This window comes from Protopterus annectens, chromosome 2.part2 (assembly GCF_019279795.1).
Source record: "Protopterus annectens isolate FY-2018-M chromosome 2.part2, PAN1.0, whole genome shotgun sequence".
In the NCBI taxonomy this organism is placed as follows: domain Eukaryota; kingdom Metazoa; phylum Chordata; order Ceratodontiformes; family Protopteridae; genus Protopterus; species Protopterus annectens.
This window is the reverse complement of record NC_056730.1, coordinates 399,149,782-399,163,846: the sequence shown is the minus strand read 5'-3', so window position 1 is coordinate 399,163,846 and position 14,065 is coordinate 399,149,782. Positions and strand designations below refer to the sequence as shown.

The 14,065-nt window shown below is 37.9% G+C and overlaps 1 protein-coding gene across 5 annotated transcripts in view; it reads right to left on the bottom strand.

Moving 5' to 3' along the window:
* The window catches only part of SLC38A9 (solute carrier family 38 member 9), a 1,477,321-nt gene that overhangs the window by 902,595 nt on the left and 560,661 nt on the right, over positions 1–14,065 (bottom strand). For all 5 annotated transcript variants that reach the window (XM_044063918.1, XM_044063920.1, XM_044063923.1 and 2 more), the window contains one exon: positions 2,864–2,927. In XM_044063918.1, the coding sequence (XP_043919853.1) occupies positions 2,864–2,927 (64 nt within the window). The remainder of the gene's footprint in view (positions 1–2,863; positions 2,928–14,065) is intronic.

Genomic DNA, 14,065 nt, shown 5'->3' with positions numbered 1-14,065 from the left:
TGCTGAGGAAGTAGCAGAAAGTCTCTGAGCCTTCTTAGATTCAGAATAATCTTGGCTCTCCCAGTGGAAATGCTCCCTCATGGTATGCAGGGTTTCCCCAAAAGAATAATCCTCAGGAGGAGAGGCTGAAGGAATGGATTCTTCAGCATCAGAGTCCTCATAGGGAAGCATGGAATAATCCTGTTCAGAAGAGGAATCAGAGGAAATAGAAACCTGATCAGAAGAATCATATTCTGTCTCTTGCCTAGGCCTCTTATCAGGAGGGGGATGGGAACCCCTGATCAAAGTAATTAGGTCTTCGGCCATTTTAAGCATCTGTTTTTTAGGCATGAAAGTCTGAGTAGGAGAATGCTGTACTTGTTTCTTTGTCTTTAGAGCTGCTTTAGTCTTTGTCTTTGAAGCTGAAGATGGCTTAACATATAGTTGTGCAGGTCTGAAGACACCCTCAGAAGCCGATGCCTGCTCAGCAGCTCCGGACCCATCTGAGGGAATGATTTCCGAGTGTCCAATACCTTGAGTATCCAGAGGTCCAGTCGGCTCCACGTGGGAGTCGGAAGCGGCCTGTGGTTCTGTGGTAGTGGGCGCCAGGGGCGGTGAAAGCTCCTCACTGAGAACCGGCGAAACGGGGACTGGCCTAACGGAGGCCTCATCGTTGGTTTTGGACCTCGGATGCCTATCCTTTTCGTTCTCCTTGCGTTTTTTGTAAACTCCGGTCATCGGCTGTTCCGACGGAATTATATAATTAAATCTTTGGCCAAAGTAATAAAATGCAAAATCGAACCGACGCTTAATAGTGCGTTGGTTAAATCTAGCACAAAATCGACAGCTAGCAACGTTGTGATCAGGGCCTAGGCAAGGAATACAGTAAGAGTGAAAATCCTTATGAGGTATTTGCTTCCCACAAGAAATACAATTGTTAACTTTTTCTGACATCGGTCTGGAGCAAAAAAAAAGTTTCCCCAATGGGTTACTTAGCTTTAATGAAGACTTTGGTTCTGAAATTTGGATTTGAAAATCTCAGGAGTCGGACAACTGGCACTTGCGAACTGCTTTTGCTTCGGGCACCGCGCGGCAAGAAAGACTGAAGAAAATGGCATCGGCTGCATCTTTTATACCCCTGGCGCACCGACGTCAGGGAAGAGGCAACAGCAACCGACACCGGACATAGACTTTGGAATTCTGGCCGACTGCGGGTAGCCTGCCAGCAGGATAACCCAAGAGTAATGACTGCAACAGTGAAACACAATGAACATCATCAGAAATTCTGTATTTAAATGGTTACAGAGACGGCAATTCAATTTGCCACTTTGAAAGAAGCTGGTAGTGGCTGAGTCATACAATGGGGATAGAATCACTGTTGCACCTTCAGACACATTACAGAGGTCCATTCAATTGTTAGGTTAGAACACGGTTTTGGATGGGGGTCCATGTAATGATCAAGCAAAATGATCCACAAATTGGGTTTCTAAAGAAAAGGGAAAAAAAAGCCTAGATGCTGACTTTGCACAGATGTACATGCTCAAGAGGTAAAGTACAACACCAAAGAGAGAAGCAGACCAGCCTGAAGAAATAAACAGCATCAAAAGCACAAGCAAGCAAGCTTAGCCACAAGTGCAACTAATCAGCAGTCTTAAATCTCTCGCCTTTCACACAAAATCAGAAAAGTCACAGCCTTTCAACAGCAAAGAGGAGTTCTCTGGAGTTTACTGCTTAATCAACAGTTTCCTGTTTTTTGTTGTTTTTTTTTTAAACAGAAGAGAAATCAATGTTGGCTTTGTGATAAAGAGGCAGGGAGCTGTGACTGTGATACAGATAACCTGGAGTTGACTAGCAGACTTGGCTCCCTTAGGAATCAAACAAACACACATGAATACTTTGATGACTTAAACTTCTTAAGCGCTGAACATGAGAAATTTTCCACCATGAACATCAAAACTGAGACCCAAAGAATACATTTGGCAAACATTATGTACCAAAAGAATGTATCCCCAGAGTGTCAGATCTGAGAAGAAAAAAAAACACACAAGCTGGTAAAAGCAAGAGAGGAAAGTCTGGAAATCTATACATTACAGCTGAGTCCCAGTATTATTTCTGTTTATTCTAGTAAATATTCTTGAGATTGTTGCAATTATCACAGTTGATTAACTTGAACAAAAGCCTCATAACAGAATACAAATCCATGCATCTCAAAATGATTTTATGCACCTAATACAGATACCAACAGCTTATGAAACAAACATGAGAATGCTAGCACGTTATAAAAAGGAGAGGCACCAAATTGTTTATTCCTTGTAAGGGAGGGCAATCTTCATTAAGGAATGGACTACACTTCTTGTAAGAGACATGCAGCATGCAATTCTAACTTAGGAAACGGAGGGGTCCTGGAGATTTTACACCTTTTTTATGGGTGCCAAAATATTTTGCATAATAATAATAGATGGTATCTAATCAGAATGTAGCTGAAATTTACCAGCTGATAATTTATCTAGTTGTCAAACATATACCTTGATATGTATTCTGGTAACACATAAAAATGTCCTTGACTAAAGTCAAAGGAAGTCTACTACCAAATGACTATTTAACAAAAGAGTAGGCAATTTTTTACTTGAATTCCACAAGCTGTAGCATGCTGTGGGTGGATAACATAGAAAGGTAACAAGATCAGCTGACAAGCAGAAGAAAATACTCATGCCAGTAACAGATACAGAGACAGACTTCACACACTGCAGGTAAAAGATATGCCTATGTACCATTATGCCCGCAGTATTGAAAAATAATATAAAAAAATGAAAATCCTTGCAAATGCCAGCTCAATAAAAGGCATGTATAATGGCAAAATATATATCATAACTAACTCTCTTACCTGTTTAATACCCCATGGCATGCTTAAAATAGATGTACCCATCATGGTATTCCAGATTGTGAATCTGAATAACACAAACAATCATTTTAAAATATTTCACTTGAAGAATAATGCTTTCTTAAAAATATTACAAACATTTTTAGCACATTTTTCAGACTATTTTGTGGCTCTGTAGGCAAAAATAAGTACAGACATGAACACCTAACATCTCATACCACTCACAAAAAAACCCCACAAATCTTTCCCTCTTGATAAGGAAATCCTTCTAGGGTATTCTTCATAAATCTCTGCTTCTTTTTCAAAATGTATGAACAACATACTGTGATGCAATGGGAGTTTATCTGTGGTAAGTCCTCAAGGAACGTATCTGCCACTAGATAAACACTACTATTAAATAAGAATTTAGCCCAACAGCACATTTTTGACGGAGCTTCTTGCTAAATACAACTCAAACTGGTCTGACACCAGTCAAGCAAATGAACCACAGTAACGTCATACAGCAATGCTCTAAAAGTGAAATGCCTTCTTACCACAAAACAGATGATACAGGGTACAGATGTACAACAGATAGGCATACACACACTTCATATGCTTGTCACAAAAAAATCATTCCCTGAAGAGCAGGACAGAGTCCCAACACAGAAAAGCCCAGACCAAGATAAAACATTTAACGTGAGTAGGCATTGTAAAATGGCATTTGTTGCAAGGGACTTTCTTCAAAAATGTTGTTGTAATACATTCTTGCATAACTGTATCATCTTAATTTGTGAATACTACACCAAGAAACACCATTCAAGAAAATGTTTGGGTCAAAAGTTTTGTAAGGCAGGGAAAAGTTGTGTTGTTACTAGCACAGTTTGTATTTAGAGTTCAAAAACTGGATAGGGAAGAAATATTACAGTATGACCTATGGCACCAGATACCCTTGCATAACATACTGCAAAATTAATCTAAATAGTGTCATAATACAGTTTTTCTAGAGACGATCTTTGCTATGCTTTATTTTTTCTGTGTGTGTGTGTGTGTGTGTGTGTGTGTGTGTGTGTGTGTGTGTGTGTGAGACTTAAAACTATTCAATACTCGGCTAAAAAAACACACCTGTTCTCAGTTCCAAGAAAACATGGTTACTAAAGCAAGGGATAACTACAACGAATCTGAAATGTTATCATGTTTTAACTAACATAACCTGAAACAGCACAGTGGTCAAGAAAGACTCCTAGGGAAATTCTTTAATACACATGATCTGGAAAAAGTATGAAAATAAAAAACATCAGAATACATAAGGCAAACTTTAGTAACCTTAAGTTATTTAATATTTGTTGACATGAAAAACGTTTAACATAAAAATTCTGAAAATAAATGAAAACAATAAGCAAATAATGTCTCAGCCTATGTCGCAAAAGGTTGAATTAAGAGCGTTTTTAAAAATGCAGTTTCCTCAAATGCCATTTCTCCAACAGTACTTTTCCATGCAGTTAATGTAACCTCGGAAAACAGCCTCTGACACCTGTAATGTGATATGTAGTGGGATCATCACCTGCACTCCCTGAAATTTATACACCTGTCTCTGTCTCACTCCTGTTGTATGTTTTAATTTCAAAGGCTATTTTAAATGAGAAAGCTCTTTCATTAAATGTGGACATACATATTCATTTGAAATTCAGAGTTTGTTTCAATGAAGTTCAAAACACTTAAGTATGCTAATTTTTGTCATTTTATTCATTGGTAAATATTTCACTACAAACAACTTTAGAAGAACGCATTACATAAATGTAAACATTAACATTTCTAGAACATTTACAAATACAGAAATATTACTTATAACTCCAGCTAATTAACTTTTAATAGATTATTTTCAAAAACATGCAATCCTGTTTTTATCATTCATGCTACAGTAGCAATTCTAAAAATCTGAATTGTCATGAAGGAACAGATACAATGCTCAAAGTTCCCAGAAGACAGGAACAGTAAGCCCTAGGGGTCTCCAAGAAGTCAGCATGTTTCAACCTAGAAGCAGAACAAAGACCAACAATATGGCCTCAGGAGAAGAACCCACCTAATGGTGCAAAAAAGTGCCCTGGGAGACTACTAGTAATGTGGTTTCAGGTGATTCTAATATTCATTTTTAACAAGCTACAGCTGTGTTTTTTTTCAGAACAAAACAGTTTAATTTTATAAAGAAGTGTGAAGTTTAGCCAAGTCTGTCCCTTTCACTTTACCTGCCTTTTTATATGAACCAACTCTAAGAGGCAGGAAAACTTGGCATGAGTGCATTTTCATTCATTTTCTTGCAAATGTTCATTTATTTACTTACTTATGTACAGTTGTGAACTGTGAATGCTCATTAGGGAAGTCCCAGGAAGAAAATCTCCAGAGGTACAGTACAGTTGTGCACACTTACCATAAATGTAGATGTTCCAGTGTATTCACTGTTGCAGTCATTACATTTGGGTAATCTGCTGGCAGGTTGCCCTCAGTTGGCCTGAATTCCAAAGTCTTGGGTCCTGCATCGGTTGCTGTCTTCTCTTCCATGACAAAGATCGTCAGGGGTATAAAACATGCAGCCGACGCCATTTTCTTTAGTTTTTCTTGCCCCCGATGTCAGGTGCCCCCAAAAAGGTAGCAATATTTTATATATATATATATATATATATATATATATATATATATATATATATATATATATATATATATATATACATGCAGCAATATAAACGTTACCTTCATCTACAAGCAAATACACCACATAGGTTGTAGAAGATAGAGAAGGAAAGATAAACTGTAGAATGACAGGGGGATGGCGGGAGGGTAACCTGGACTGCAACAGTGAATACACTCGAACATCTACATTTATGGCAAGTGTAGACAACAACAAACACCCAAAAGCGAACATCACTTAGTTAAACAGCAAAAAAAGTCCCCAAGTGAAGGAAACACGTTCAACATAAAGGATGCAGATGAATAAAAACCGAACAATTTTATTCCAATACTTGACAGTAATATGGTAAGCGCTTTCACAATAATTCAATACTGCTTCATCAGACCAGGAGTAACAACTAACATAAGTCCTCAAATAACATTTCTAGGCCTCAAAATTAAAAGTAACCACTCAGAAGCCAGAAAACCAAAATTAATTACAATTTAAAGACAAAGTTACTAATTTCTATTCAAAGTTGAATGTGCAATGCATTTCAATACCATTTATAGCTTCAAGGCAAATTTCCCTATTGTTCATGTTTGTTTACAAATTCTATAAATGAATAATGATATAACTAATTAAAAATAAGAAAATATATAAAAAAGAATAAAAATATATATGAAAAAACACACAAATCAAGTACATATATAATAACTAAAAATATATCTAATAATTAGATGTGAGTATATATGTACAATTCATATAAATAGAAATATATAGTGACACATTTACAAACATTATACTATATAAATCAACCATTATATTTAAAAATCATCTGAACACCAAAAACAAATACATATGCATAATGTGCTTAACTTAACACATCGCTACATAGCACAACTACATATAAATGCATATAAATATTACAAACCCTTCTTATACTTATTGAGCCTTCTAGACTTCACAACAGGTTTTAATGGGACACTGTCATTCAGACCGTGTCCCCTATGAGCACCCAAACGTAAGATCCACTGCAGTTCTAATGTTTCTGTTCTATTAGTAATATCTCCCATTCTTATATTTTCACCCACTGTTTGCAATGCTTGGAATAAAAATGTGTATTGTAAACCTTCTTTCAAACAATGTTTCGCTAGCGCACTATATTCTAAACCTTTATTAATGTAATATATATGATCCCTGATACGTTCTCTAAGACGTCTATTTGTTTTGCCTATATAGAGTTTAAAACAGCAGGTACAGTGTGCACAATATATTACATTCCTTGTATTGCAATCAGCTTGAGTTCTTAGTTCCCAGAGTTTCCTTGTTTCTGGGTGTCTAAAGAATCTAGACTCATCTATATGTAGACACTGTGCACATTTCCCACATTTCCATGTCCCATTTACATTAGAAGATAAGTGAGGTGTTGTATTAGTATTTCCATTGCATAATAACTGTTTTAAATTCATCTTATTCTTATATATGCATTTAGCAGACACCCCACTATAGCTGCAGTTTCCAGATCTGTAAGAAGTATAGGCCAGTTCTATCTAACAATCTGTTGTACATTAGAAATATTCTGAGCATAAGTAAGAATCAATGGTACATTATCAAATGTGGGTTTCACTTTTCTATTCGTAGGCCTATCACTATAATAAGGATGGGCACGGTCCATCCTCTCATTAGTCACCTCTCTGCGAATTTGAATAAATTCATCTTTATTATAACCTCTATTTTCAAATTCAATAGCCAATTGTGTCATGCTTGATGTAAAATCATGTTCTTCACATGATAGCTGAGATGCTCTGAGAGCTTGACCTTTCATTATAATCATGTTCTTCACATGATAGCTGAGATGCTCTGAGAGCGTGACCTTTCATTATTCTCTCAAAGGTAAATCTCAGATGCATGCTATTTCTATGTAAGTATGTTGGACAGTAGCATGCCTTTCTATGTAATTTAGTGGTTAAGAAATTACCCACTTTTTATACACAGACATCTAAAAATTCCATTGATTTAATTGAATATTTAATACTGAATTTCAAAAAAGGGCTGGTATTGTTCAAATAATCAAAGAATTCTATTAAGTCATTTTCATCACCCTCCCAAACAAGAAAAAGGTCATCGACAAACCGTCGATAAAACCCTATATATGGGTTCTGCTTGTTTAGTATAAATTGATGTTCCCATTCTGCCATAACCATATTGGCGTAAGCGTTTGCACAGCTGGTGCCCATAGCGACACCAGCTGTTTGCCAATAGCATGCATTCTGAAAGATGAAAACATTATACTCTAATACCATCTCCAATAACATGCATAAGAAGTGTATTGGAGTTAACTTTCCTGATTTCGTTAGAAATTTCTGTACCATGATTATTCCTTCATTGTTTGGAATACAAGTAAATAAGGAGGTGACATCAAAGGTCACTAAAATTTTCGCTTTATGGTAAGTGTACACAACTGTACTATGTTCTTCGTGTTTCACTGTTGCAGTCATTACATTTGGGTAATCTGCTGGCAGGTTGCCCTCAGTTGGCCTGAATTCCAAAGTCTTGGGTCCTGCATCGGTTGCTGTCTTCTCTTCCATGACAAAGATCGTCAGGGGTATAAAACATGCAGCCGACGCCATTTTCTTTAGTTTTTCTTGCCCCCGATGTCAGGTGCCCCCAAAAAGGTAGCAATATTTTATATATATATATATATATATATATATATATATATATATATATATATATATATGCAGCAATATAAACGTTACCTTCATCTACAAGCAAATACACCACATAGGTTGTAGAAGATAGAGAAGGAAAGATAAACTGTAGAATGACAGGGGGATGGCGGGAGGGTAACCTGGACTGCAACAGTGAATACACTCGAACATCTACATTTATGGCAAGTGTAGACAACAACAAACACCCAAAAGCGAACATCACTTAGTTAAACAGCAAAAAAAGTCCCCAAGTGAAGGAAACACGTTCAACATAAAGGATGCAGATGAATAAAAACCGAACAATTTTATTCCAATACTTGACAGTAATATGGTAAGCGCTTTCACAATAATTCAATATTGCTTCATCAGACCAGAAGTAACAACTAACATAAGTCCTCAAATAACATTTCTAGGCCTCAAAATTAAAAGTAACCACTCAGAAGCCAGCAAACCAAAATTAATTACAATTTAAAGACAAAGTTACTAATTTCTATTCAAAGTTGAATGTGCAATGCATTTCAATACCATTTATAGCTTCAAGGCAAATTTCCCTATTGTTCATGTTTGTTTACAAATTCTATAAATGAATAATGATATAACTAATTAAAAATAAGAAAATATATAAAAAAGAATAAAAATATATATGAAAAAACACACAAATCAAGTACATATATAATAACTAAAAATATATCTAATAATTAGATGTGAGTATATATGTACAATTCATATAAATAGAAATATATAGTGACACATTTACAAACATTATACTATATAAATCAACCATTATTTTTAAAAATCATCTGAACACCAAAAACAAATACATATGCATAATGTGCTTAACTTAACACATCGCTACATAGCACAACTACATATAAATGCATATAAATATTACAAACCCTTCTTATACTTATTGAGCCTTCTAGACGTCACAACAGGTTTTAATGGGACACTGTCATTCAGACCGTGTCCCCTATGAGCACCCAAACGTAAGATCCACTGCAGTTCTAATGTTTCTGTTCTATTAGTAATATCTCCCATTCTTATATTTTCAACCACTGTTTGCAATGCTTGGAATAAAAATGTGTATTGTAAACCTTCTTTCAAACAATGTTTCGCTAGCGCACTATATTCTAAACCTTTATTAATGTAATATATATGATCCCTGATACGTTCTCTAAGACGTCTATTTGTTTTGCCTATATAGAGTTTAAAACAGCAGGTACAGTGTGCACAATATATTACATTCCTTGTATTGCAATCAGCTTGAGTTCTTAGTTCCCAGAGTTTCCTTGTTTCTGGGTGTCTAAAGAATCTAGACTCATCTATATGTAGACACTGTGCACATTTCCCACATTTTCATGTCCCATTTACATTAGATGATAAGTGAGGTGTTGTATTAGTATTTCCATTGCATAATAACGGTTTTAAATTCATCTTATTCTTATATATGAATTTAGCAGACACCCCACTACAGCTGCAGTTTCCAGATCTGTAAGAAGTATAGGCCAGTTCTATCTAACAATCTGTTGTACATTAGAAATATTCTGAGCATAAGTAAGAATCAATGGTACATTATCAAATGTGGGTTTCACTTTTCTATTCGTAGGCCTATCACTATAATAAGGATGGGCACGGTCCATCCTCTCATTAGTCACCTCTCTGCGAATTTGAATAAATTCATCTTTATTATAACCTCTATTTTCAAATTCAATAGCCAATTGTGTCATGCTTGATGTAAAATCATGTTCTTCACATGATAGCTGAGATGCACTGAGAGCTTGACCTTTCATTATAATCATGTTCTTCACATGATAGCTGAGATGCTCTGAGAGCGTGACCTTTCATTATTCTCTCAAAGGTAAATCTCAGATGCATGCTATTTCTATGTAAGTATGTTGGACAGTAGCATGCCTTTCTATGTAATTTAGTGGTTAAGAAATTACCCACTTTTTCTACACAGACATCTAAAAATTCCATTGATTTAATTGAATATTTAATACTGAATTTCAAAAAAGGGCTGGTATTGTTCAAATAATCAAAGAATTGTATTAAGTCATTTTCATCACCCTCCCAAACAAGAAAAAGGTCATCGACAAACCGTCGATAAAACCCTATATATGGGTTCTGCTTGTTTAGTATAAATTGATGTTCCCATTCTGCCATAACCATATTGGCGTAAGCGTTTGCACAGCTGGTGCCCATAGCGACACCAGCTGTTTGCCAATAGCATGCATTCTGAAAGATGAAAACATTATACTCTAATACCATCTCCAATAACATGCATAAGAAGTGTATTGGAGTTAACTTTCCTGATTTCGTTAGAAATTTCTGTACCATGATTATTCCTTCATTGTTTGGAATACAAGTAAATAAGGAGGTGACATCAAAGGTCACTAAAAATTTCGCTTTATGGTAAGTGTACACAACTGTACTATGTTCTTCGTGTTTCACTGTTGCAGTCATTACATTTGGGTAGAATCCCAAAGCTATGGTTGGGAGGCTGGAGCTAAACAGCATTAGGTTTGGCTATAAGGCCCTGCAGTGGCAAAGCCTGCCATGGGCTTAGAGTAGAGAGGCAAATGGTAATGCTTTGTAAAGGTGTGGACAGAACTCCAAGTAGCACCCTCTAGAATGTCTTTGGTTGGTACTCCTCTGAGAAAGGCTGCCGAAGTAGCTGCAGCTCTGGTGGAATGAGACCTAATGCCCCTGGGCACAGGTTTACCATGGTGTAAGTAGCAGAAACGGATGCAGTGGCTTATCCACTTTGAAAGTGTCTGCTTTAAGATAGCCTTTCCTTCTGATCCTGCAGCATATGACACTAGTAATTGCTCAGTTTTTCTTAGAGCTTTTGTCCTGCTTAAGTAGAATCTTAGCTGTCTGTGCATTTCCATGGAATGCAGAATTCTCTCCCCTTTGTTCTGAGGATTTGGATAAAAAGTTGGCAGATGAATTGTCTGGTTAAGAACCACACTGGAAACCACTTCAGGCATAAAAGTAGGATTTGTCCTCAGAGACACCCTGTCTGGGTAAAATATGATGAAAGGCTCTACAGCCATGAGGGCCTGTAGCTCTGAAACTCTTCTTGCTGAAGTAATTGCTAGTAGCAGAGCTGTCTTCCATGACAAGAACTTTATATCAGTGGTAGCAGCTAGTTCAAAAGGAGGCAGGGTGAGTTTTTGCAACACATAATTGAGGTCCCATGCAGGTAATGGTGATCTTCTACCAGGCCTTAGGTTTTTGGCTCCTCTAAGATACTGCTTTAATAAAGGATGAAAAAAGATTGGTGGCTCTGTATTGTAATGAGCCGAAATGGCAGAGGCATGGATTTTGGTTGATGAGAAAGATAGGCCTTTGCCAAGCATCTCATTTTTAAGTATTGTAATATCTGAGGAATATGTGGTTCTGCTGTATTAGTCCCTTGTGCTTGATTCCAAGCACAGAATCTCTTCCATTTGTCAGCATACGATTTTCTAGTACTAGGCCTTCTGGCTTCCAAAATGACATCCATCACAGCTTTACTGAGAGGTGTTGTTCGTATGATTACATGATTAGCCATGCTGCCAGGTTCAGAGTCTGTAGTTGACTGTGCAGGATCTGATTGTTTTTGCTGGGACAGTAGTTGTGGTCTTTGAGGCAAGGTCCAAGTTGGGTATTGAGAGAAGTTCCTTAGGATTGGGTACCAGTATTAGCGAGGCCAGTCCGGGGCAATTAATATCATCTTTGGCTTCTCTTGTCTGACTTTTAGGAGGACCTTGGGCAGAATAGGCAGAGAGGAAAAGGCTTAAACTGACAGGTATTTCCAACTGAAGGATAGGGCATCCACTTTCCATGCTAGTCTATGATAAATCCTTGTGCAGAATCTTTTCAATTGATAATTTTGAGGTGAGGCAAATAGATCTATGTCTGGGCTCCCCCATTTCTCTGTTATCATTCTGAATACTTGTGGATTTAGTTTCCACTCGTGAGGATCCATAAGGTTTCTGCTTAAGTCGTCTGCCAGAGTGTTCTGTTTTCCTCGCAGGAATTGAGCTTGAAGATTTATTTGGTAGGTCAAAGCTGTGACCCACAGTGCCATGGCTAATCTGCAAAGGGGGTATGAATGTGTGCCCCCTTGCTTGTTTATATACCACATGACTGTGGTGTTGTCCGTCTTTATTAGTAGCTGTCCTGGATGAAGTAAGTCCTTGAAGGCTGTTAGGGCATTTTGAACAGCTAGCATCTCTTTCTGGTTGATATGTAGATGCATTTGATTTGGTGCCCATATGCCCTGAATGCATCTTCCTGCCATTTGAGCCCCCCCCCCCCCTCAGGCATAATCTGATGCGTCTGTTGTTAAGGTTTGGCTGGCAGGGGGTAGAGTGAAGGGCCGTCCCATGTTTTGGTGACAGGCCTTTGCCCACCATAGAAACTCCTGTTGCAGGCAGGGAATGAGAGGAATCATTGTTTCCAGACTGTGCGAATGTTGACTCCATAAACGTTTTAGGTATCATTGAAGTTTCCTCATATGCAGTCTTGCATATGGAATTAGTAGGATGCAGGATGCAATGAGCCCACAGCCTGCAGAATTTGTCTTGCAGAAGACTGGGATTTTGTTGCCATCAGTTTGAAGTAAGTAGTCAGTTGCCTTTGTTTGTTTGGCGTGAGGTAAGCCATCTGGGCAGTTGTATGCAAGCTTGCACCCAGGAATGTTATCTTTTGAGAGGGTACCAGTTGTGATTTCTTTTCGTTTATTGTGTACCCTACGCATGCTATAAGCCTTTTCACAAACGCCAGCTGTCGTAGAAGAGTGTCCTTGTTCTCTGCTTGAATGAGACAGTCATCCAAGTAAGGATATATTTGAATACTTCTTTGTCTGCAAAATGCAATTACTGGTGCCAGGCACTTTGTAAAGACCCTGGGCGCAGTAGATAAGCCAAAGGGCAGTGCAGAGAATTGGTAATGCATTACGCCAGCCTTGAATCTGAGGTATCTTCTGCATGACTGTCTTACTGGGACATGCAGGTATGCCTCTTTTAAGTCTAAAGTCACCAGCCAAGCATTCTTGCCCAGCATGGGCAGAAGCTGTTGCAAAGTGAGCATTTTGAATTTTGGAATGTCCAGGTATGTGTTCAAAATCGATAAATCCAGCATTGGCCGCCAGGCCTTCTCCTTTCTGGGTACCAAGAACAGTCGAGTAAAAACCTTGTCCTTTTTCCTGTTCTGGTACTGTCTGAATGGCCCCCATATCCATGAGGGACGTAACCTGTTTCTGAGCCTCTGCCCATTGTTTTTTTGGCAGGTCTGGCCAACCATTTGTCATTGGCAGAGTGTGGAAATGGAATCTGTATCCCTGTGATACAATGTTCAGTACCCACTTGTCCTGGGTTATTAACTGCCAATTTTGAGCAAAGTGTTCATTTTCCCCCTGTGGGTGCTGCCAAAACATAAGTGCTTGGTGTAGGCAGAGGGAAGTCATTGGGATTGCTTTCTGCAGGTTTGCGCTTTCTTTCCTCCAGATTTGAAGGTGGATGCGCCCCATTCCTTTGACCTGTATGAGTCTTCAGCCTGGTACCTGGAACCCTTAGGGCATCTGGATTTGCCCCTTTGAGCTCTGTCTGACACAGGAAAGGACCAATTTTTTGTAGGCCAGTGTCTACTGATTCTAGGTGGCTGCACTTGTAAGAAATCTTTAACAGTTTGCATAGACTTCACTTTGTCTTCCATTTTCTTTAAAACCTCTTCTGCTTTAATACCAAACAGAGAATCATGCTGTAAAGGTGCATCTAACAATTTAGCTTTAACATAATCAGGCAAATTTTGTTCCTTTTACCAGGCATGCCTCCTAATCACAGATCCAGTAACTGCGGCCCTGCA